General features: G+C 38.2%; 1 protein-coding gene across 1 annotated transcript in view; it reads left to right on the top strand.

The window, feature by feature from the left end:
* Nucleotides 1-25,755, top strand: part of tnr (tenascin R (restrictin, janusin)) — a gene marked incomplete at its 5' end in the record, with an annotated part of 58,927 nt that overhangs the window by 23,018 nt on the left and 10,154 nt on the right. The window contains 11 exons of the mRNA XM_081375168.1: nt 235-504; nt 697-882; nt 1,698-1,787; nt 2,013-2,276; nt 3,994-4,260; nt 8,459-8,578; nt 8,658-8,801; nt 12,144-12,263; nt 16,503-16,646; nt 23,792-23,922; nt 25,472-25,604. Of these exons, the coding sequence (XP_081231294.1) occupies nt 235-504; nt 697-882; nt 1,698-1,787; nt 2,013-2,276; nt 3,994-4,260; nt 8,459-8,578; nt 8,658-8,801; nt 12,144-12,263; nt 16,503-16,646; nt 23,792-23,922; nt 25,472-25,604 (1,869 nt within the window). The remainder of the gene's footprint in view (nt 1-234; nt 505-696; nt 883-1,697; nt 1,788-2,012; nt 2,277-3,993; nt 4,261-8,458; nt 8,579-8,657; nt 8,802-12,143; nt 12,264-16,502; nt 16,647-23,791; nt 23,923-25,471; nt 25,605-25,755) is intronic.

Raw genomic sequence — 25,755 nt, 5'->3', positions numbered from 1 at the left:
CAGATTTAAGGATGTTTATCCTTTGCTAGATTTTTTTTTATCAGATCATTAGTTATTTTTTTATTAAAACTGTTTAAAATGTCAGAGTTTTAAAAGACAATTTGGTATGTTTTCTATATCTTCTCCATGCTTTACAGGCACTCCGGTGTACACTGACTCATGGTTGAAAACTCTTGATGCATATTGAGAAACTTTTCTCATTTTAATGATGTTTTCTTATGTTTTTTTCTTTAGTAATCGATGGGCCAACACTGCTTATTGTACGAGACATCTCCGACACGGTTGCCTTTGTGGAGTGGAGCCCACCCAAGGCTAAAGTGAACCAGATTATATTGCGGTACGGGCTGGTAGGGGTGGACGGACCAAAGACCACCTTTCGCCTGCAGCCTACTCTGAGCCAATACTCTCTCCAAGTACTGAGGCCTGGATCCACATATGAAGTATCAGTTTGTGGAGTCCGGAATGGCAGTGAGAGTGGAGCCATTTCCACAGAGTTCACGACAGGTGAAAGAAAGCAGTTCTGGCTGTGTAAATAATCTTTCATCAGAGTTAAAAGAATAAAGATCTTTTAGTGAAGTAGGTCTGCTTCACAGAAGTAAACATTTATATTTAATTACAAAAATGCAACATGATAACAATGCATGACATCAATTTCTAGCTCTCTGTGATCCATCTCGATTGTATCATTTTTCTCAGAAATCGATGCACCAAAGAACCTGAGAGTGCTGTCAAAAACTTCCACTAGCCTGGAGCTGGAATGGGACAATAGTGAGGCAGATGTAGAAGGCTACAGTGTGGTCTACAGCACACTGGCTGGCGATCAGTATGACAAAGTCATTGTCCCACGCAACGATGGCACCACCACCAAAACTACTCTCAACGGTAGCTCAAACCTAACCTTTCCTTTATTTCATAGTACTGGAATATATAGGATATGGAAAACAATTTAAAATGGTTTTATTTATAATAAAATTGTTTCTCTTAAATGTAAATAGATAAAAAAAAAAAAAACATTTTCAATAAAACTGTCGAGGCTGTTAGCCTCATGGCCAGTGCTCCGGCATGTAGATCATGTAGAAAATTATTATAAAACAGCATGTCATCCCACATTCACATTAATCATAACATTTTAAATATATAAATATATATTTTTTGTCTATTGGTGAATTGAGGTCTTTTTTTTAGTGCATCATAAAGGCATTTATTTTATTAACTCGCTATTTTCTCCAAAAAACATGAATGGTGATCAACCAGTGTAATGGTGAATGTTGATGAGTCCGTGTAATCTTTAATTGTTCTTAAACATTTGCACACAAAATACAGTTGTAGTACACTTTTGTTTACATTTGGATATGCATGGACTTTATGGAAACCTTTAAAGTGAATCCTCTTTTAAATATGCTGCCATTCTGGGGTTTTTTCTCTCTCTTTAACAGCTTTTTTATTGAAGTAAGCAACATTTCTGACAATAAGTGTTGAAAAGAAATTATTTGTTTGTTTCTCAAAGATATTACAAGTCACATCAAGATTAAGTTGCTCCTGATGTTTTCCTTCTCATTATGAGTTAATTCTGAGCCCCCACAAATCTATTTTTATACTTATGTAGTGACAACAAAATACATAGCTCATTTGCCAAATATACTGATTTTTTTTTAGCTCTCTCTTTCCTTTTTTCTTTCACTTTATTTCCCCTTTAGATTTACTGCCTGGCACAGAGTATGGCATAGGAATTTCAGCTGTTGTAGGTGCCAACCAAAGCACCCCGGCAACGATGAATGCCAGAACGGGTAAGCGAGAAGATTATGGGTCTACCGTTGCCAGATCACAGTGAAATAAATTTATTTTCAATAGTATGGAGTTTGTATTTCTGCTACTGACCGTGCAAATCTGTTTTTGCCAGTAGAACTAATATATGATGTTTGTGATGGCATAAAAATATGTTTACTGAACCAAACAGTGTAATACTCCCATTACAAACCTTGAAACAGCCACAGTATACTCTTTATCTTTAGATCTGGATGTCCCCTTGGATTTGACAGTCACAGCCTCCACTGACAACACCATCAAGCTGTTGTGGGGCACAGTGCAGGGGCCTATTGATCACTATAGGGTGACCTACACATCCTCCACTGGAGTCACAACTGAGCTAACAGTGCCCAAGAACGTCACCACCACCACACTGACAGGCCTGGAGCCGGGCACAGAGTACAGCATTACAGTCGCAGCACAGAGAGGCAGGCAGCAGAGCACTGCAGCTACTATCGATGCTTTCACAGGTAATTTGATCTTTTGGGAACTCGAGTACAGGAATCACTGTTGAGTGTTTAAAGCATTGCCTCACCACTGCCTCATGACATGTCATGTCAATTTTGGGCAGAAGTCTCTCGTTAATCTCTCCGATAATTGCATGTGTAATGCAGCATGGTCTGGAAGTAAGACTTTTGCTTCAGTGTCAACAATGTGCAAAGAAGATTTGACAGCTCATGTAGATTTTTTTTTTCCACAGCAGGTTCATTTCTAGTCAATTCTAATCATCCTTCATCCTTCATCAAAATTCATATGTCCTTTACTTCAGGGGTTCCCAGGGTTATCAGTCAATTGAACATATTTATCATTTTGCTTATGTGACATTTTGTCTGTTGTTATCACTCACTTGCCTTCGCCTGGCGCATAAACACTTATATATCTACAGCATCAAGATTTTATCATATTTAATTACCATTTTCCACTTTTATTCATCCAATTTCCATCATTTGCTTGATGTCTACTAATAAGATCATGTGATTTGTTGATAGCCCTAATAAATTAAATTAAAATTGTCTAACAGAACATTGTTTTAATTTTCTTATATTTTAAATAGGGATGTCAATCAATTAAAAATAAGCAAAAGACATTGTAAACAATAAATTGCATATCTTTTAACGTTATGAGAAAATGATTCAAAGACATTGTTATGGTAGACAAGTAAATTATTAAATAGACGATTTTCATATCATTAATCATAAGACTATCACTGGCCTGCAATCTACAATCCATTTTATAATTGATTTTGTCAACACATCTGATGTTAACCTAAAAGCTGTTTACAGAGGACATGTTTTTGTATACCATCTGCTATTTTTTTGTAAGTATTATTATTTTTATTGTTCTATGTAGACATGCAAGTCTTTGGCTGTTGCATCACATCTTGAATGCCATATTTTTATGACGACATGTCACGCTTTCAACTTTGAAAATTAGGTTTGAGAACCCTGCTTTCTCTTTTATTCTTTTTTTCTGGTTTCATTCTGCACTCTGTCCAGCTGTTTTTGAATCCATGAGTGCATCCTACGTGAATGGCTCTGTCTGCTCTCGGTAGTGTGGTTTGGTGAGGTTTGTTGGCTGTAGTAGCGATATGAAAGTGGTACTTCAAGCTTCAATTGCTCCTGTGGTAAAAAATAAATCCCTTTTTATGGGATTTACACATGTCTCAGGGGGCGTGGTTAATTGCATATTTTTTATTCCACTGTTATTTCTGTAATTAATGCGCTAAATTATTGGATTAAATTAACAGCTCTAATTTAATTTAACATTTCTATTATAAAATTTGGGTTGGAGAATCCCTTGTTGGAAAACACTGCTTCACTGCTACATTTTGATTATTATTTTTTTACATCTACCAAAGAAATAACCCTTTCAGACTTTATCTTCCTTATGCATCTTGTCTTTGTTGTTATCAGTCACTCACTTGCTTGGGCCTGGTGCATCAACACATTTATATCTACAGCATCAAGATTGTATCATATATCATCAGCATTTTTCACTTTTTTCTTCATTCAGTTTCCATCCTTTGCTTGATGTCTATTCTCTTCTGCAAACTACATCCAATCACCTCATTGTTTTTGTTCTTGTACTCTTCATTCCTCCTTCCTGTGAGGATGTGCCAATCATTTAAGAGATCTTTAATCACAGGAGCAAGCATTTCGTAATATCGTTGTTGTCATTCAATTTCAGGGTTCCGCCCTATCACGCAGCTCTTCTTCTCTGAAGTCACATCTGATTCATTGACTGTGGCGTGGAGTGCACCGGCACCGCCTGCTGACGCATTCATCTTGAACTACAGTGCCCAGGACTCCAGTGATGATTCTGAAATAGCTCTAGACGGGTCCAAAACCAGAATCACCCTCACTGGTCTCCTGCCCTGCAGGCGGTACACTGTTACCTTGGTTACAATGCACGGCAATGTGACCTCAAAGCCAGTTATAGGCTCAATTACAACAGGTATTAATACTAATGATGTTCAAGGGTATTATTTATACAGTATGTCTGAGGGAGTTAAGTGTGTTTATTTAATGTTTGATTTTATTTTTTTATTTCTTAATTGAGTTTACACATTTTACACAAAGGCCAATGCTCTCAAAACAATTCCACATGCACTTTTCCTTAACAGAAGGGCTTTTTACACTGTGCTTAACCCCAGGTTTTTGTCGTTCTAAACCTTGCTTTTAACTCAGGCTAGAGGAACGTTACACACTTGTGTGAAACAATACAGTGTTAGAATGTTACAGCGACAGCCAATAGCATGCCTTATATTCACATGCTTTGGACAGTCATGGAAACGCAGCATGTTGCATAAACGTTTGAGGCGGCAAATGGCAACGGAAAACACAACAGTTGGAGTGAAGAAGAGGCCGTATCGTTTTTTCCTTTATAGTCGGAAAAGTAGGAAAAACTTGAGAGTAGAGTCGCCAATGTATTAAATGAGGATGTGCAATACTTGAGAGTTTATGTAAACGGATTGCTGCTGTGTTCGTCCAATGACACTGACACTGCAATTATGCAAATAAGAATGTTAACCCTGTTAAAATGGTACACTAAAGTGGTACATGCACCACGTTAAAATGGTACATGCACCATTTTCATGAAACATTTCAAATTTCTCTGATCCATGCTTCTTGCAATTTAAAAACAGTCGACACAGTCAACTAAAATACCATATTCTCAAAAGCACATGATGGTATGCTGTCAAATAGCACCATATTGAGACCTGCTGGGTTTGAAATGCACACAATACAGGAAGTTCAATTTATGAAATTGTCAACTATCATGACTTTGCTATTTATATAAGAGTCATCAGTGAAAACCTATTTATGGATGGTGGCCTATTACCATATTCTCCATTTCTGAATCCAGTTGTTGAGTTCTTCTCTTCCTAGATATAAAAAGTGATCAACCGCAACCTTACGACAAAGAGCAATAAAAGAGGCCTGCAGTGATATTGAACTACATTTGTGCCTTTTATGGATTCGCCATTCACACTGTTCTTTCCTTAAATTCATCACTTGAGAAGCGTGTGTTGTTTGATGTGAATAAAATTCTCTGGCTTAACAGAAATTAGAGGGATTTTTACAGAAATCACAGAAATTTCAAGAGAATGACCTACAAGATGTTAGGTCTGGCAACTCACCATAGACACGGCTCAATCCGAGGGGTGGGATAAATGGCTGTCTTTCAAATTCCCTCTGCACGCAATAGGACAGTGCTTCAACCAGAGCATTTTCCCAACAGCGGAGCTAACGTTAGAGTTGATAGATTCAACTTTTGCCATATCTGGCCGGCAAAACTACGAACACATCTTCCTTTTTTAAGAATGACTAAAGTGCCGTTCTATGCTCTTTTCTCAAAGAAAAACTTAACTCCAAGTCCTCCAGAGTCGTGGCCAAAGCCGATTCAAAAGACTGTTCGCCAGCAGCAGCAGCCATTCTTTGTTTTCAAGTAGCAGGGAACCATCGCAACTCTGTCGTCATTATGTTAAAGGAATAGTTCACTTTAAAATGAAAATTCTGTCATCATATACTCACCCTCATGTTGTTTCAAACCTGTATAAATTTCTTTCTTCTGCTGAACAGAAAGGAAGATATTTAGAAGAATATCAGTAACCAGACTGTTTCTGGGTCCCATTGACTTCCATAGTATATTTTTACCCAGAAACTGCCTGGTTACTGATATTCTTCTAAATATCTTCCTTTCTGTTCAGCAGAAGAAAGAAATTCATACAGGTTTGAAACAACATGAAGGTGAGTATATGATGACAGAATTTTCATTTTAAAGTGAACTACTCCTTTAAGCCCGCCCCGCCTACTCTATACACGATGTGATTGGCCTGACCTAATTTTGTTTTTTCCAGCTCGAAAGTCAACGGAGAATTGCTAGACTACCCTGGCTGCAAAATAAATTTTGCTGCCGCTAGGGTGCGTCTAGATTTCTAGGCTAGAGAATGAGCAATCTGTATTGAAAAGAAAAATGAAAATTGTACTTCACAATGGAATGCAGTGCTTGCATTTGCATGCTCACACTAGATTCACAGTGCTTATTTTTACTAGGGAACACTTTAAGGTTTTTACATTTTGTTTCAGTTTTATTAATTTCACTAGACAGTCATTTGTGAGCATGCGCAGAACAAGATCCCGTCTCTACCTGCTGGATTTCCCCATTATGATACTTGCACACAGCTGCACAGCAGATTTCTCACCATTTTGTGTCTTAATTAATTCAACCGTGTGTAATCCTCCCCTAATTACCTCTCTCTGAATATGGAGGTGTCAAGAATTATTCAGCTTTTCTGTCAGTGAACTGATATTTGCAGTTGCCAAAGGAGATATTGTCTCGGAGCTATTTCTAAACATAGAAATGAGCTCTGCAGAGGAACACCTGCACATTAGTTTGATTAGTAAAAAAAAAAAAAGTAAAAGTTTCAACTTTTACTTCACATGATATTATTATTATAATGACATGATTTGTGTGTGAGCACTTTAAGTACTTGCACCTTTTGCCGTCTAGTGTGTTTTAAAGCCTGTTTGCTTAGAAATGTGTTAAGTAAATTTTCAACATGTTCCTGCTTTAGTTAGAAACCATATTTGCACTCATTAACACTCTACATTAACATAAGTAAAGAAGGTCACCATATGCTCAACAATAAGAAACATAAATGGCATAAATTAAGATGGAATGGGCTGAAAAAAAGTAGTTTTTTGTGCCCTTTATTCAAAGTCTGAAAATATATGTATTGACTGCTCTGCTGAGAGTGGAAAATAAATTAAGATATGCATACATGAATAATCACGACTCATTTACTGAGGAATATTTTACCCTGAAAGCATTTAAATGAGGTTGACAACCTGTTTATGAATTGCAACCCAGAGTTTATGAATTGAATGCATTAGTCTAATGAATATGGGGAGGTGTGAATGGCTTTCCACTCGCTTTAAGGACTGGCCACTTCAATAATTGCAGGAGTAAATCTGTTTATTTCCCTTTCAATTGTCAGAAAGCTCCAGAACCACTGTTAGTCCGTTAAGATGTTTTTTCAGAGGCAGTCTAACCTTTGCTTTTTGCGATGCTAAGAGCTATTGGGACAGATAAACAAATCGTGAAAGAGTCCCTGCTGGACAGCGGCAGACAATAACAATGTAAATGTCCTTGTGAAGAGTGTCGTTTGTCCAGCATACTCATGCTCCTCCTCCTCTCTAGGGCCTGTTGGCAAACATAAATAGAAAATAAATGACATGAGAAAAGAAAAGAATTACAATGACTAGTCCATTGAAATGAATTACAAATGAAGCATGCAAATACAACGGAGACTATATTATAATAATAATATATATATATAATAACAATATATTAATCAATTGTATAATGTGATATATTTATATAAAATTTATTTTACATGCAGCACCTTATGGTGCAAATGCCTTGAGATCACAAGACCAAATTAGTACTGCTAATTTTGTCTTGTTAGTTCCCTGTTATTGGAAATTTTCAGTCCCCGAATAAGGTAATCATGTCTAACTGTGAATAGTGCATTTCTACAATCAGCGTAACGTTATCGAGTGCTGATTTTATGAGTGCACCATCTGTAAACTTAAACTACTGTTCAAAAGTTTGGGGTCGGTGTGATTTTTTTATTGTTTCTGAAAGAAGTCTCTTACAGCTCACCAAGGCTGCATTTATTTGATCCAAAAATACAGTAAAAATATTATGAAATATTATGAATTATTATTAAAGTTTAAAATAACCATTTTCTATTTTAATGCATTTTAAAACACAATATATTCCTGTGATGGCAACGCTGAATTTTCATCAGCCATTTCTCCAGTCTTCAGTGTCTTCAGTGAAATCATTATATGCTGTTTTTGTTCTGCTACCTAATATTTTGTGTAAACTGTGGAATATTTTTTCTTCAGGATTTTTTGAAAGTTCAAAAAAACATAATTTATTTGAATTAGAAATCTTTTATAACATTATACTGTAAATGTCTTTACTGTCACTTTTGGTCAATTTAATGCATCATTTCTGAATTAAAGTATTAATTTCTTTCCGAAAAAAACCTTACTGACCCCAAACTTTTGAACAGTAGTGTAGATCTAAATCAGATATACTTTATTTCTCACTCATGGTCATCTTGTCCCCCATGATGCAGGAATGGATCCTCCCAGAGACATGACTGTGCTGTATGTCACTGAGGAATCTGTAACCATATCATGGATTCAACCACTCGCACCCTTTGATTACTACAAAATGTCTTACCAATCACCAAAAGGTAATTCCTCCGCAGTATATTTAAAGCATGTTGAACAAAGACAAATAAGCCAGCATTACTGTTTGTAATCACCTCACAGGCAGGATGGACAATGTGGTGATTGACAATGATGTCACCAACTACACCCTAACCAGCCTCCACCCAGCAATGGAGTACGAGATCAAGCTGAATGCAGTGAGAGGAAGTCAAGAGAGCAAGGTCATCACCACTACTGTGTTCACAGGTATTTCTGCTCTCAGTCAATTACTCAGAGACTAATCATATGCTACTGCACATTCTCCAGACATGTATTGTAATTTACCCTAGGAAATGTCTTTTGGTATTTCGTGAAGGATGTGCTCTCATAGCCTCGTTCGTCACAGAACTTTGATTTGATAGAAACATGGATGACAGACTGAGGAATGATGCACATCATTTACCATGTGATGAGTGCCATCTCTCACCCTGTGCGTTCCACCCGTCCTCTGGGAGGCTGCCAGCTATCTTGCAGAAGTGAAATGAAATTTTACTAATGGAATCAGTGATCAGCGGGGATGCTCACCTGCCATCGTACTTGAACAGCACCACACGGCGGTGACAGGCAGCTAGTACTATGAATGGATTGGGTCTCATTCACTCATAATTGATAAGTGTTCTTACTTACATGTACAGATCTTTCTTTTGCAGAAAATTTCCATCAGATGCACAATATGTTGTGCATAAATTTGATCTTTACCCTGTTTATTAATACTCTTGATCATTCTAATGAGGATTATTCTAAGTAGTGTAAAATGTAAGTGTGTATGTGCGTGCGTGTGTGTGTACAGTATGTAGGCTATATATATATATATATATACTTTTACTCATTAAGAGTGCATTAATAAACACAGTAAAAAAACATTTATAATGTTACAAAAGATTTCTATTTCAAATAATCCTGAAAAAAAGAATGATCACGTTTTCCTAAAAATATTAAGCAGCACAACAGTTTTCAACAATACATTTTTGGTAATAATGAAAAATGTGTCTTGAGCAGCAAATAAGCATATTAGAAATGGCTGCTGAAAATTCAACTTTGCCATCACAGGATTAATTGTAATATTATTTCACATTATCACTGTTTTTACTGTATTTTTTTTATCAAATAAATGAAGCCTTGGTGAGCGCAAGAGACTTAAAAATCTTACTGACCCCAAACTTTTAAACGGTAGAAAATAAATGGTTGAAAAATAATTATCTATGTATTTTACTATAGATAGAGTGTTTTTATATTATTATTATAAATATATATTTGTGTATATATAAAAATATTTTTAGTATTTATAATTATATATTTTATTTGTAGTGTTTGTATATATAATATAGAAAATAAATAAATATAATAAATAAAATAATTATATCTAGAAAAAGAATGTATAAATAAAACAATATCTTATATAATTAAATATTTCAACTTTCCATGTTTCACACAAATTAATACATATGCATGGTTAGTGTATGAAAGCCAAGTGAACCTTTTCTCTGTGTATTGCTTTAATGTTAAAAGCTTGACTTGAGAATAGAATAGTGCTTTAGATTAAACATAGGAATATTTAACTTTGCGTCTCAAATGACAAATCTCCAGTAAAGGTCTTTGTCCCAGCTGTGCATTATATCACTGAAATGAATTAATTAGTCTATGTCTCGAGCCTTGGAAGTTAACTAATTAGTCATATCAATGGATGTAGTACAATAGAACAAACAGATGCTGGCCTTTGCTTAAAGACTGCTGACTTGCTTAATAACTACTAAGGAAGTGTGTGCCTATACATCAGAACACAGCTACACTCCCCATTGCAACTTAAAGCCTGACAGTTTTGTTCAAAGCTAATAAAAATATGACATGCAAACAATCTCAAGCTGCCCGTGTTGACAAATCTTGCCAGTGCTGTAACAATGCAAAGTGACAAGTAGATCTTTTAAAAAATGTATCTTTTAGAAACAGCTTATTATGTAAGGGATAATGTACATCCAGCCGGTTGCTATCTCAGAAATAACCCTGATGCGGGTGATGAGGACCCTGATGCGAAGCGGAGATGTCTTTTATCAGGCTGAAGGGCGCTTATTACATGGCTACTTGCAAAATATGTAAATAATAAGACACGAAACATTGATCTGAGTCGAAGCATTTTATTAGGTTTTTAAACGCAAAGCTTTCACGGAGAGAGCAGTTGCTAGCGCGGCAAGTTCAAACTAGACAGACATTTAAGGAATACCATACAGTCATACCACTTATTACACAGCATACACCACATATAATAAATAATTATAATTATGGGGATAAGAGATATTGATTTGAGATGAAACTGTTTTAAAATCATACCTGTTCGTTATCTTATATTACAACAGTGTACAAAAAAATAGTCGCAAAATGACGGCAGCTGCGTTTGTATGAAACAAGAGAGCGAGTCCACGATACTGGATGACATAATTAAATAACAGTACACAAAATATTGATTCGACTGAGTTTTAATATTTTATTAGCTCACCAAACGCATAACTAACACAAAGTAAAACCGTTCCTAGCAAGCGTATATCACTGCTGACTTCAGTAACCCGGATGAGCCTGTGTTGTCTGTTTTCAGCGGTTGTTATCGGGGAAGGACATACTGCTGGATGGCGCGATTGACCAGTCAGAATCAAGTATTCCATAGAGCTGTGTAATAATAATTGGATATAGAGAAAAGTCTGGCTTATTTCAGCTTTAATGTAAAGAGTGACAAGAGGAGATGGTATAACATGATGGATCTGGTTCATGGATATGTTCTGGTTCACAGCTCTGCCTAATGACCTACTGGGGATCATCAAGTTCACTTTCATTACATAAGGGAAAACTAATATTCTCCTCCTAGTCTGTCAGTGCAGGGCATGTCAAGACACCGTAAAGCAGAGCGAGGGGAAGGTGCGATGAGAAATTGAGGGATTTTGCCTCTGAACTGCTGTCAGGCAACTGAGATCAGCTTCTCTGGAAGGTTGTGAGAGGGCCTACAATATCTTGGAACAGAGTCAACAGAATCTAATGGGAGGGTCAGATCTCTACAGCTGTAGAAGTGATATGGCTATTGCAAGAGAAGCTGGCAGAACAAAAATACGAGGGACAGGATGGGAAGATGGTAATGTGCGATTACAGTCCACTGACCTCATCTCAGAGGACATACGCCACAGTGCAAATAGGAGAGTGAGATTTTTCCTGTCTGAAAAAAGAAAGGCCATCTGTGAAAGTCACAGCATGGATAGAGGATTACTGAGAACAACATTTCTCATTACTCACTTGTATGGAAATGCTATTGAGAATGAGCTCTGCACACATTTGACTGTCTAATTTCCCCCTCTATGTCGGCTAATTAAGGAAATTGTGATCTTCTTCAGCCAGATAATCACAACAAATTAGTTCCAAGCTGCTGAGGTGCTCTAATTTTAAATTGCCACTGAATATCGTTTGCACAGAAAAAAAAAAGGTGAAGATGAGACGGCTGCCAATTACCTTGGCTTAGCTTATCTAAGACTGTCTGTCTGTAACCTGCACGCAATCTTCTGTTCCACACAGCTATGGACATGCCTATGGAGCTCACTGCATTGAATGTCACACCTCAGGGGGCTCTGCTGCGTTGGAACGCCCCTGTTTCCAGTGTTGATAACTACGTGCTCACCCTCACCCGTAACCAAGGTATGTGGAGGCCTGATGAAGGGAAACACATCTCTGTAAAACTTTCATCAGCATCATTTACTCTTTAAATCACATCCCAAAAGCAGGAGCCTTAAACACTAAACGAAATGTAACTTATTTTCCCATGGAGAAAGATAGGCTGCTTTGCCATTTCAGGTCTGCAGGCAGCAGAGAAAACCCCCCAAAACAAAACAATGCGCATATGCAAATGGTTCTCACTCAATTGCATTAATAAAATATAAACTATAAAAATATAAGAAATATAAAATATAAAATAAATATAAACAATTAACCATATAATCATGGGTAGTTAGGATGGTAGTTAGGATAAATTGGCTTATCAACTTTTAAAAGGGGCGAAGAAAAAGCTTCTCGTATCTTTTGTTTTTTGAGATCATTCAGTCAATCTTTAACTTAGCAGAAGCTTGCCAAATTATGTAGATGCCAATATGGACAGGTAATCATCAGCAAATTTATGCCAGGTAAACAATAAATAAATAAACAAGTGAAAAATACAATCAAGACTGTTAAATGGTCTCACCTACATCGAGGATAAACATGGTTTGTGCTGACCACAGATTATTTGTACAGTGATTTATTGTCTTCTGAGAGAATGAAACCATCTAAAAAGTACATTTGGAAACCAAAATTGTCATTAATGTTACAGTTTTTCTCGATTGCTTAAACACATTTCTTGAAACTATGCCTCGTATTATCAAAACTGTAAACACAAATCCATAACGTCTCACCCAATTCCCCAAACATCCTATTTTCAGGTCAAAATGAAGCTCTACACTCAAAACCATTCACTCTTGCTGAAAAACCAAACTTTGCCCTCAGACAGGACACACAAGCCCTCAAAATCACACACATTACAACATAGTCTAACACACTGGTGCAATAAATTCAAAACAACATTTCCAAAACTGGTAAATTATGTTGCTTGTGGTTCCCCCCCTCACAAACCTTTTCACATGATGAACATCTTTTTTTTTTCTCTCCTCTAATTTTATTTTATTTTTTTTCATATTTACACAAGATGTGTGTGACCATCATATGACAGTAAAAGAGCTCACACAAACCTTATTCTATGGAATTGTATTGGAATGGTAAAGAGCCTCCACTCAAGGATACAATATGATGAACAAGTCTAAGAATGTTCCAAATATGGTTGAAATACCATCATTGGCCTGGAAAGATAACATTCTGGGAGTCAAGCCTATAAAGGAGAAAGGATGCCCTCCCTTCACTGTCACACTCTGCAGCCGCTCTGTGTGAATGTACGACTGCTGGCCTTTTCTTGCAAGAAAATAAAAATCATCAAAGACTATTGGAAATGTTTGTCTCTTATTCAGTGATAGAATTTTGTTTGCCACCACACCTCCCTGAAGGTTCTCGAGGCGACGGTAAAGCGACTCAAATTTGGTCTTACTCGTAGCCCAGCCTCCCTCAGTCACACCATTGATAAAGACATGGGCAACTAGAGTGGCTTGAATTTCATCTGAGACTGCTTGTCTTCTTGCCCTTGCCCTTCCTCCTCCTCGTTCTTATCCATCCTCGATCTCTTCCTTCATGTCTTTCTGGATCCATTGTTCCAAAACTCAATAAACTGATTTGGGCCCTATTATCTATCTATTGAAGGATCTGATTGATGTGTGTTAAATTTTGACTCTTAATGTTTCCACCTGGGTAATTGTGTGCTAACTGAGCTGAAGCTGTGCTGACTCGAGTGAACAATATTGAATGCTAGTGCTTTCTATATGACAACATGGTCTAGGCCAGTGGTTCTCAACCTTTTTTGGGCCAGCGCCCCCTATCCAATATCCAGGTCCCTGAACGCCCCCCACCCCCAAACTACTGAGCGAGCAGGAATGAGTGAGAGTTAATAGATGAAATAAGTGCAAAATTGTCTTTTGTTAATACAACTGAACTATACTCAACAGTGATTCATCCCCCCCCCCCCCAAAAAAAGTTATAAATTGCATTGACATAGCAATACCAGTATTTCTTACAGGATTTTGGTAAATCTGTGGTGAGTGGACCTCAGGCCTTCTAGGGGGGTCCGGGGGCATGCCCCCCCGTAAGAAAATTTTGTGCATTTTAATGTTAAATTCATCAATCTGGTGCACTTTGAGAGTTCAAAATTAAAAGTGCCAACCCATATTCAGTGTACAAAGAAAAATTTAAACCTCTTTTAGTTGTGTCTGTCTACATTACACTACTACATAATAATAGTTATAAAATTAATCCCATGACAGTAATAGCCATATATTGTAAAACAAATGCACTGAAAAATAAAGGACGATCATTAAAGTGGTAATGTTTGCACTTAGGTTTTATTACGCATTTAGAAGAGTATTGCAAGAAGCTGCTTACATTAACCTTACTTTCGAAAAATAAATAAATAAAATCTTGATTTTTCATGAAAAATTATGTTAGAATTGTAGGCCTAAAATACCATGGTATCAGCTTGTTTTCTTTCTTGTTTTGTTTTCTGGTATAATTAATACAATTACAATTAATTTGGTTTGTTGTGATTAATTTGTGTTCATAATCAGTAAAAAAAATCTTCTAACAAGAATAAACACATATGAACAATTACATTATTATTGTATTATTAATTATTTGTATATCTTGAAACTACCCAAGCAGTGTTTCCTGCTCAGATGTGATGGCGGAATGAATACATTACTAAAATGTGATTGCAGAATATATTTAAATTATCCATCAAATTGTTATTTTCTCCTTACTGTGAGTTAATAATGCCTGACCAGTAAATTACTTGGTGAACAAAGAAAACATTTTGGCATTTGGGATTTGAATTAGTTAATGCCTAAAAATGTAAAAGTTTTACCTTATAAATAGAATACAGTTTAATTAATTTTAAAATTCGTCGCCAGAGTGAATGGGAACATGATTTATTTAAAATATTTGAAAAAATATGTGTTTCTTAAGTCAATACTTTTTAATGGCTTGTCAACTTTCCATACCTTTGATTCTAGTACTGTAAGTGCTGGATTCTCAGCACCACCGGATTGTTGTCAGCGCCAAACACATTTTTGAGCTCGTGAATGCTGATTCTTATCAGCGCTGGATTTTAGTCAGTGCTTGAGCGCTGGTCTATGACTGGAAAAATAATAGAGTCGTTGCAAAAGTAACGATAGGCTACATGTCGCATAAAACTGGAAGATTTTAGAATGTTAGGCATTCTAAACTTTTGAATAAGAAATAATATCAAGTCGTCAAAATACAACTCGTCATAACTCCTCGAATCACAACAAGCGCGCGCAGTGAGAACACTCACAGCATATACACAACTTGACTGCACATCATGTTTTTTACATTATTGATACTGCTTTCAATCGTAATGCAATAGAAATGAACACAAAAAACATGCCTAGTGCCTACCTACTACACTGACGGTGGACTTGCGGTCAGAGCGGGTGCGGACGAATGTTTTTTTTTTTTTTTTTTTTAGCGCTGCTGAGGTATTCTTTCACGCGCACCATAGATGCGCACAATATGATATCACACTCTGCGCAATGCGCATGTTTTACAACATAATTTAACAAAAACATAGTCCTAACGCTTTTTAAATAGCCCACTTACAGTGTTTATTACAACTACTAAATGCTTAAAATTAAAAAATTTAAAAATCTGTGAACGCCCCCCATTAACACGTGAACGCCCCCCTTTCAAAAATCTTGCTTCCAACGCCCCCCGTTGTTCTCTGAACGCCCCCTGGGGGGCGGTACCGCCCCCGTTGAGAACCACTAGTCTAGGCAATGAGAAATGAAGGGATTTGTGTGTAGAGTTTTGCAGTGACAGTTCAACAAATCTGACTCATGTGTCAAAACAGGGAATAGTGTTTATAGTTTAGGGAAATGGGTGTGCTTTTTGATAAATGGCATTATGGTTTTGAAATTTTAGTTCAAAAGCCTGGTTATAGTGTTTAAGCAATCGAGAAAAACTGTAATAATATTGTATATTGGTGAGCCAATGCAGTTCATGGTCATATTAATACAGTCAGGTATTGTAATTTTGAGTATTTTTGTATGATAAAACTGTTGTCGCCACATATGTGTAATGTTTGCTATTTAAATGCCAATTTAGTTAATATTTGAATTTCAGTTATAATGCATGAATTTTTTTTCTAATTATTAAAATAAAGTAAAAAATCTAAGAATATTTGCAAAAGTTTTTCACTTGCATCTGCACTAATGGAACTTATCTTTCCAGTTACGGCAGACACCTTCTTAGTGGAGGGTAGCAAGCAGGAGCACCAGCTGAGTCAGCTCATTCCCAGCACCACCTACTCACTGGCCCTTTATGCCACCAAAGGTCCTCTCACCAGTGGCACTGTCATCGCCAACTTTGTCACACGTAAGTGCAACATCTCTGTGCCCTGTGTTCTAATTAAAGACTAGAGGAGGTTGAGACCACACAGATTTTATATAGCATGTTAAAATTGTCACTTTTTAAAGGGTGAGCAAAAACGCACCGTTTTTGTGTCTGTCCCTCTAAATGCAAATGAGCTGCTGCTCCCAGCACAGAGGGCGGAGCTTCTAGAACTCATGTGTTATAGGGCTGTCACGTTTGTGAAAAAATCCTGTTCGATTTTTGAGACATAAGTGTTCATTGAATCGATTGTAAAATCGATTTTCCATGTCTAAAAAAGACGTTTCCATTTTAAACGCCAAATATGGGGAAATCCACGGACAACTAACAGGCATTAGAGGGCACGCCGCGCTTAAGACGCGCACAAGTCAGCAAATTTTCCTGATGATTTATTGGCGTGAAGCTTCGTGCACAATGACAAAAAGGAGTGCAACATTCTCGAAAAACAATAAGCAGAGTGGACTGCCATAACAGCAATGAAAACATTACTGCAGGCTTCAACATGGCTGTGTTTACGATTAGAAATGTCAAACAAATGTCGCCTATGTAGGAAATTGTAGACCGTAGCCCGAATCTGTATCTGTATGCATGAGTATGCTGTCTACATACCGGCAGAATTCACAGTTTTGTTGTAAAAAAAGACACATTATGCAGAAGTATAATTTACTGTTATGCGTGTTTGTCAGAGCCTGCAGTTGCTGTGTGACGCGCGTTCGCTGCGGGCGGAACGTGACGAGCTGGTCGCGCTCCGAGAGAAGGCCGTTAAAATCGATTCCCTATTTTCGTTTTCGAAACTTGCGTTGGTTGGTCCGATCGATTGTACAATCGATTTTCGAACATAAAGTGACAGCCCTAATGTGTTAGCATCTCCGATTACCTCACACAGACATGCATTGTAAACTTTCAGCCTTTTATGTCAGACAAAGATGGAGAGACTCAAGAAGTGACAACATGTAGAATGCAACAGGACATTTCTGAATGGTTAGTTGATGAATTTATGTAGCTTATGTGTAGTTATCTTCTAGTCATTGATTAGCATATTCTGTCATGATAGTCTATAAATCACATTCCTGGGGGCGGGGTTTATGTCAATTTTAGGGGTTTTGATGTCCCTAACCTGGGAGGAAGCTTGTGTAGTCCCTTCCAGCCATTTGTTGTAGTCCTTAAAAAGCTATTTCTGTAAAAGAAAATATCTCCCTTTGCTTCGAACTTTGAGCGTTGTTTGAAAAAACTTTTATTTAAATTGTAATAATATTTCACAATGTAACTGTTTTTACTGCTTTTGATCAAGCCTTGGTGAGCAGATGTCTTTCAAGAAAATGTTAACATTTTATTGACCCCAAACTTTTGAACGGTAGTGTTGCTTGTACTGCCATGCACAGGCTTGGAGGGGTAGCAGTAAAATAATGTAATATTTATTTACATTACTGTAAATAAACTCAAAAGCTGAGATATAATTTGGAATGGATTGGCAGGACAAGTCAAAAGTATTTTCTTTTTAGTTTAGTGCCATGTTTCTCAATCCTGCTGCTGATGGCCCACATTTTAGGTGTCTCAGTAGTAACCTGATGTACCCTTACAATGTCTTCAGGTCATGGAGCACTGTACTAATGAGCTGATGAGTTGAATCAGACATCCAAATTGTGCTGAGATGAGCAGGATTGAGAAACACTGGTTTAGTGGCAGTTAAAGTTGCTGACTTAATTTCAGTATTATCTACAGCTTTTTATACACCATCGCAGTGTACTGTAATTTGATTGGACAACCAGCATCCCAATAGTGCTGATATTTAACCTATTGTTACGCATTACCTGCAGTCAAATCACAGCTGTGAAGACATTAAGTAAAACAGCACTCATGCTTAAATATCCAATAGACAGCTGAAAGATTAAGCACCTCTCTAATTATACTATCATCCTCTTTTAGTTTAGCAGAGATGTGAAGCAGAAACAAGGCCTTTATTTTTGGGTTATCTTTGTAGTTTGTGTAACAAAATACTGAAGTCAGCAAAGCTCCAATTCCCATGTGAGAACAGAGAGGAGATCAGCATCACTACCCGTCTTTCCTCACAGTGAGGATGTTCGTGGAGAGAGGCGAGCTGTCTTTTCCACACAGAAGACTAAACTAGAACAAGCAGTGATTTCATTTCAAGCTGCTTTATTCTGCATTGAAACTTTCAGCTCATTTATTAAAGGGGGTGGTTGGGCCAAACTACTTTCAGATGCATTAGACCTCAACTTTAATCAAGTGGCCCTCCCAGAATACTTCATTAGTTTTGATTGTTTAGAGGAAATTAATTTGCACATAAAAGTGTCACAGGCCATTGGCTTTGCAACCCCAGTGCCAGCTCAGTGACGTGCAGAATCTTGACACAAAATCGCTTGATGAGGTTTGTGGTGTTCATTTGCCTCCAATACCTAATGACAATTTAATTCAGAAACATTTCTGCTCCAATAACAGTGGATTTAGATCCTGCCATGCTCTGATAAAAATGTAACAATGTTTTATTGCCTGCAATGCCTGAAAAAACTTAGCTGAAATTACCATCCCGCGGTGTTTAAGAATCTGCCCGTTCCCACCCTGAGGGAGGTGAAGCGTCATAGATGCATCATTTTGGAATTTATGAGGAGGCTTATGGAAGCTTAAGGGGATAATTAAGATGACAACAACTAACACATTTCATGCTCCATTTCAGGATTAGTGCTGTCTGTCATTTTGATTTAAATTACAGTTCTAAATTCATTGTTAAAGAGATTAAGGTGAGGACAGGAATATGAATGTGTTCCTCAGATATACATACAAGCATATCTCTCCATTCCACCACGGTAGCATTTCAATCTCCACAGGTGCACTTTGTTAGTAATAGGAAATCAAGAGTAGAATGCTGTTTAAATGTTTTGTTTGGTTAATTTTTTTTTGTTGTTGTTATTTTTAAATAAATCTCTTATGCTCATTAAGGCTGCATTTATTTGACCAAAATTACAGTAAAAACACTAATATTGTGAAGTAAATTTTTACCATAAAAAAAACTACTTTTTATTTTTTATTTATTTTTTAAAATATACTTTTAAATGTAATTTATTCCTGTAATTTTCAGTAGCCATTACTCCAGTCTTCAGTGTCACGTGATCCTTCGGAAATCATTCTAATATGCTGATTCGCTGCTCAAGAAACGTTTCTTATTACCTATGTTGAAAACAGTTATTAAATTTTTTTCCTCAGGATTTTTTGGTGAGTAGAATGTTAACTTTACTGTCACTTTGATTAAGTTATCTCAAAGGGACAGTAAAGACAGTTGACATTCTATTCAACCAAAAATCCTGACAGAAACGTAACATTGCAAGTAAGCTTGTACATTTTACCAAAAATATTCCATGTTGAATTTGTTATATTTTATTAATTAGTCAGCCACAAAGAAAACCTATAAGAAAAGCTATAAACACAGTTCAATAAACAAAACAGCTCAAGGTATTTGATATGTATAATACTGGCTCTCACAGCATACATATGTTTGTGTGTAAAACTAGAATTACTTTTGACATATTTAACTAACGGCCCCCATAACTCTGTTATAGTTTCTTATTAAAATGTTAGGTAACACTTTATTTTAAGGTGATCTTGTTACACGTTACTCATGTACCTACTATTGCAGTAACAGTTAATTATGCATAATTACAAATAACTAACCTTAAACCAAACCCTAACCGTAACTCTATAGTACGTACATGTGGTTGATTAATATTACTCAGTACTTGAGTAAGTACAATGTAACTACGTCACCTTAAAATAAAGTGTAACCAAATGCTGTCTTGTCTGCAAGTGCAATAAATCATTTCATATCTAGGACATTCAAACCTTTAGTTCCAGAGAATGAGAGGTAGGATTGGAGAAGGAGAGCTGCACTTTTTAACGCCCTGAAAAAAAACAATAATACATCAATTTTTCTGCACATAGACAGCAGATGGCTTTTGAAGACATGCAAAAGAAGCATCAGCATTTGTAGTATGAAAGGAAAGTGTGTGTATGTGTTCAGCTTGTGTGCCTGTGCTCTGCTGGAGGGAGAGTGGCATGTTGACTGATAAGAGATCACGTTGAGAGACAGGACGCCGGTGAACACACACTAATTGTCTTCCCTCTGAAGTGGATCTGTCAGTGTGCCTGAAACCTATACTACACACGCAACCATGTGATTTATTTTGTCCTCAGGCAAGCGAGCATCTTACATGCCTCCAGCGGGTGTGCTGACACAGCTCCAAACATACACACTGATACATAGACAAAGCATCTGATAGTGAAAAATCAGCTGAATGTCAGGTGGGGGATTGTCATTTTAAACATGCTCGCTGTAATTTTTTAGAATGGACCCCAGGAAGACTAGCTGATTGCACAGACTTTCAGCTAATGGGATCCTTAAAAATAAACAAACATATAAACAGAGATCGCTGTCACCTGTCACCAATCTTCACTGATCATCATCCAGCACTATATAACTCTTCCCACTGCAGTTCACCATTGTCTGGTCTCGTCATTCCCTCAAAGAACACTTACCTGACTCCTTACCTGCACAATACACCTACCAGAACGATCTGTCTTCAGTCATCTGCTCCCTTCATCCGTCTTCAGTCATTTGCAGGCATCTGCCTCGATCTACATTTCAGAACCTGCAACAGATAAAGGCATTACTCATCCAGATATCCATCCTGAACACTATATTCAGTTACTCACCTGCTTCCATCATTGCGATCACATACTTCTGCAAATAAACCTGTTGATAACTTTACCTGTGTGAATCCTGTTTCATGACAGAAGACAGACCCTAAACTTAAAGTATGGCTGTTTCCCTCATCCATCAAAACCCAACGATCTTCTGATACACTGTTTCCAGGATGGCCGTCCGATCGAAGTATATGTGAAAGAGTTCCTAGAAATTTCTCACCAGGTCAGCTGGACAGATGATGTCCTAAAGAACATGTTCGGGCTTGGACTGGACAATCCTCTGCAACAGCCAGCTTCAGCCGCAAAACCATGTTCATTCACACAATACCTGGATCATGTGCTGTTGTTGAGCAGTTCAGCCTTCACCGTGGGTGAGGCTGATGATTACATCGCCACTCAACCACCATCATCAGCCATCTTCCTCGCCACACCGCCTGAATATCTTCATGTCATTCCTGCCGAGCCAGAGACTGTTCACGCCATGTCAGCCGTGCCTGAGAATTTGCGGCCGTTTCCTGAGCCTGCTTTAGCCCACAAGCCAGGGACGAGTCCATGGAAGGGTGGTCCGGCGGCACGACACCCTTCCAGAGTCTCGTCCCGTCGAGACCACCCTTCCAGAATCTCATCCCGTCGAGACCACCCTTCCAGAATCTCGTCCCGTCGAGATCACCCTTCCAAAGTCTCGTCCCGTCAAGACCACCCTTCCAGAGTCTTGTCCCGTCGAGACCACCCTTCCCAAGCCTCATCCCGTCGAGACCACCCTTCCCAAGCCTCATCCCGTCGAGACCGCCGTTCCAGAGCTTCTTCACGTCATGCCTGTCAAGCCTGAGCTTCTTCATGTCATGCCTGTCAAGCCTGAGCTTCTTCATGTCATGCCTGTCCAGCCTGAGCTTCTTCATGTCATGCCTGTCCAGCCTGAGCTTCTTCACATCATGCCTGTCAAGCCTGAGCTTCTTCACATCATGCCTGTCAAGCCTGAGCTTCTTCAAGTCATGCCTGTCCAGCCTGAGCTTTACGCCATGCCTGAGCCCTCGCCTCCGGCCAAGATGGCCGCCGCCATGCCTGAGCCCTCGCCTCCGGCCAAGATGGCCGCCTTCATGGCTGAGCCCTCGTCCCCGGCCAAGATCGCCGCCGCCACGTCAGAGCCTATATCTGTCCCAAGACCTGTTCCTGAGCCTAAGCGTTAGCCTATAATTCCACCCAAGAAGATTTTGGTGGGGGCTATAGGTCCTTGGCCATAGTGGCCAAGCTGGGCTCTCACGGAAAGGCCACGAAGGCCGATCCACCCTCGTCTCCCGTACTGCAAGCTCTGCCCTGGCCTCCCGAACAGCAGGCTCCGCCCTGGCCACCCGAGCTGCAGGCTCCGCCCTGGCCGCCCGTATGGAAGGCTCCACCCTGGACTCCGAACTGCAGACTCCGTCCTGGCCATCCGAACGGAAGGCTCCGTCCTGGAGGCCTCTGGTCCCTCCTAACCATGTCCTCGTCCGCCTCCAGGACGCCTGCCCTCCCTCCCCGGGTAGACTCCTTGAATTTCTGCCTGCCTTCTCCAGCCCTTCGCCCACTCCTGTTGCCAGCCCTCCGCCTGCTCCTCTTCCTCCCCCTCATGATTTCTGAAGCCATGTTTCAATCACTGCTGCCATGAATGCCAGGTGACTAAATACTATTGGGAGCTGCAGGAAAATTATGACAAAAAAAAATATTTTTAAAGCCTTCAGAACAAATGGAAGACCTCCAAATTAAATGTTGCTTGTAAAAAAAAAAAATTGTCTGAATACATGAATATTTTTGAATGCAGTTTGAGGTACAGTAGGTAAGGATTTTTTGGAAAAGAAATAATCATTCAGCAAGAATACATTAAACTGGTCAAAAGTGACAACAAAGACATTTATAATGTTATAAAGGATATCTATTTCAAGTAGAACTTTATATTCATCAGAGAATCCTGAAAAAAAAACACATGTATCATGGATTTCCACAAAAAATTTAAGTAGCACAACTGTTTCCAACATTGATAATTATAAGAAATGTTTACTGAGTAGCAAATCAGCATATTAGAATGATTTCTGAAGGTTTATGTGACCCTGAAGACTGGCGTAATGATGTTGAAAATGGTGAAACACATGGAAAACTAATGTATGTCATAGTTATTATACTGTATGCATTATATACATAGTCAACCCCAAGAAAAACACATAAAAACAGCTAAAAAGAAACAAAAACATAGATTTGTGCCGTTCAAACATAGTCCATACAAGTAAATATTATCTGACCAAAAAAAGTTACTGGGTTTTACAATCAAAGTGTCCAGTAGATGCCAGTGTAATGTTGCTTGTCAAATTTGGTAATGAGACTTTACTCTAACAGATGTGTTTTGTCTATAAATTGCTTTTGCTCTTTGATCTTTGTTTAAACAGCCATGGATGCGCCCCAGAACCTGACAGCTAGTGAGATTAACCATCGAAGCGCCCTCATATCCTGGCGACCGCCCATCGCAGACATCGATAACTACATGCTGACCTACAAAGCAGCGGACGGCAGTCGAAAGGCAAGCATAATGTGGACTTTAACTTGAGGGACAAATACAGATATAAAGTAATGCAATTTGTAACACAAATTTAGAAAACAAAAATAGGAAATAAAAATGCATGAATTATAGTGTGAACATTTTATTGGTGGTTTTGATATTTTGCTGTTCACATTTCTATACTCATTGCATTTCAGATTTGTATTTGATGTACAGCCTGATCTTATAAAAACTTTACGATCTAACATAAACTAAATTCCGCAGAGATCAACCATCTAAGGGAGCCGCTACATATTTTAAATCTGCCTATCGGTCAAGCTCAATTTAATTAAATCATTTAACAAAGTAATTTCAAAGTCTATTAAAGACTTCCCTGAAACAATTTCTCTGAAATGAGACAGTAGATACAGTATCTGTTTCAAATAATTTCATTACTTTTAATGCATGATCACTGTGCTATAATGTTTTTTGGTAATCTGTATTTAAACAGCTTGACTAAAAAATGCAATGACAAAAAATGAGGTTATGGATTATAATCTTTAGATTTATGTTGTTATACACAGACGCGCACACAATCAATGCAGCAGAACACTCTGACCTAGTAGCTCTAACTGTTAGTGTTAGTATCTGTCCAGTGGGTGTCAGTGGTGCACAGATGATTTAAACCCTGCTAGTGCATCTTAGACATAAAATATTTCTCTTTCCATTAGAGCCAGGTTGGCATAATAACAGACAATATGGGAATTGCCAAAAATAATAATACAGTGTAGTCTACATCCACTATGTGTTGATTCAGCCTATTTTTCAAATTCAGGATTGTAAAGGAATCAAAATGAGAACATAAAAATGGACCCACTCTGCTACAAATGGAAGCTTCCCTAATACAATTACCTGCTCAGTATCCTCTGCATACTGACAAACATTAATGCAACTTCATTAGAACACTGCTGTGCTGCGTAATTCACATTACACATTGATCAAAAGGAAAAGGATGAATATGGAATCAAATGTTGTTTCAAAGGCGTGTGGCATGTCCATCCAGGTCCTCTGTAAATCCTCTGAGTGATAGTTCTGAAAAGGCACAGAAAATGTGTGGCACATTAGTTTGATAAAAGTGAATTTTTAAAAAACAAAAGAGGGGAAGTGAACTGTCATGAGCTATAGACCAAAATAGAAACGCTGTTTCTCCCCAGCAGCACCAGTGCCTGATAAGCCTCTTCCTCCCCCATCAAGGGCTTTAGAACTGCCAATCATATGGAAGAAAACACTGGGAGGAAAAGCATTGTATGAAAAGCACCCAACAGTAAGCAGCTTCAGATCACAACAATTTGTCAGGCAGTTCTTAAAGTGATTGTGATCTGTCTTTTGTTTGTTTATGAGGAATATCTTTCCTACCCACAATGCTAAGAGCTGCTGTTCTTTGTACTATCTCTAGGCATGTTTTCCACAAAACTGTTCTGCTGCCGAGCAGTTCTTTGTTTAGTTTTGGTCTACAGTGTTTGAACAGAGGTAATGTACTAATGCCTCTGCGTGCCTGCGGATCAGTAGACTGTGTTTGATTGTGTTTTAGGAGCTGATCTTAGATGCCGAAGACACATGGATTCGTCTCGAGGGGCTGGCGGAGACCACCGAATACACTGTGAGACTGCAAGCCGCCAGAGGATTAGAAACCAGCGCCATTGTTTCTACTTCTTTCACAACAGGTGCAAATCTTCCACATCTCCTGTAAACTTCGGGTTCGATCGGGTTTGTTCACCTCATTAGGTACAAATGCACACTATTGCCCCATCAACGTCATCAAGTACAAATCAGTAGCGACACATTCATTGCATCTGTTCGCATCTTGCTTTACCC

Source organism: Scardinius erythrophthalmus (assembly GCF_964197995.2).
Source record: "Scardinius erythrophthalmus genome assembly, chromosome: 9".
NCBI classification, from domain to species: Eukaryota; Metazoa; Chordata; class Actinopteri; order Cypriniformes; family Leuciscidae; genus Scardinius; species Scardinius erythrophthalmus.
This window is presented reverse-complemented; position numbering and strand designations above follow the sequence as displayed.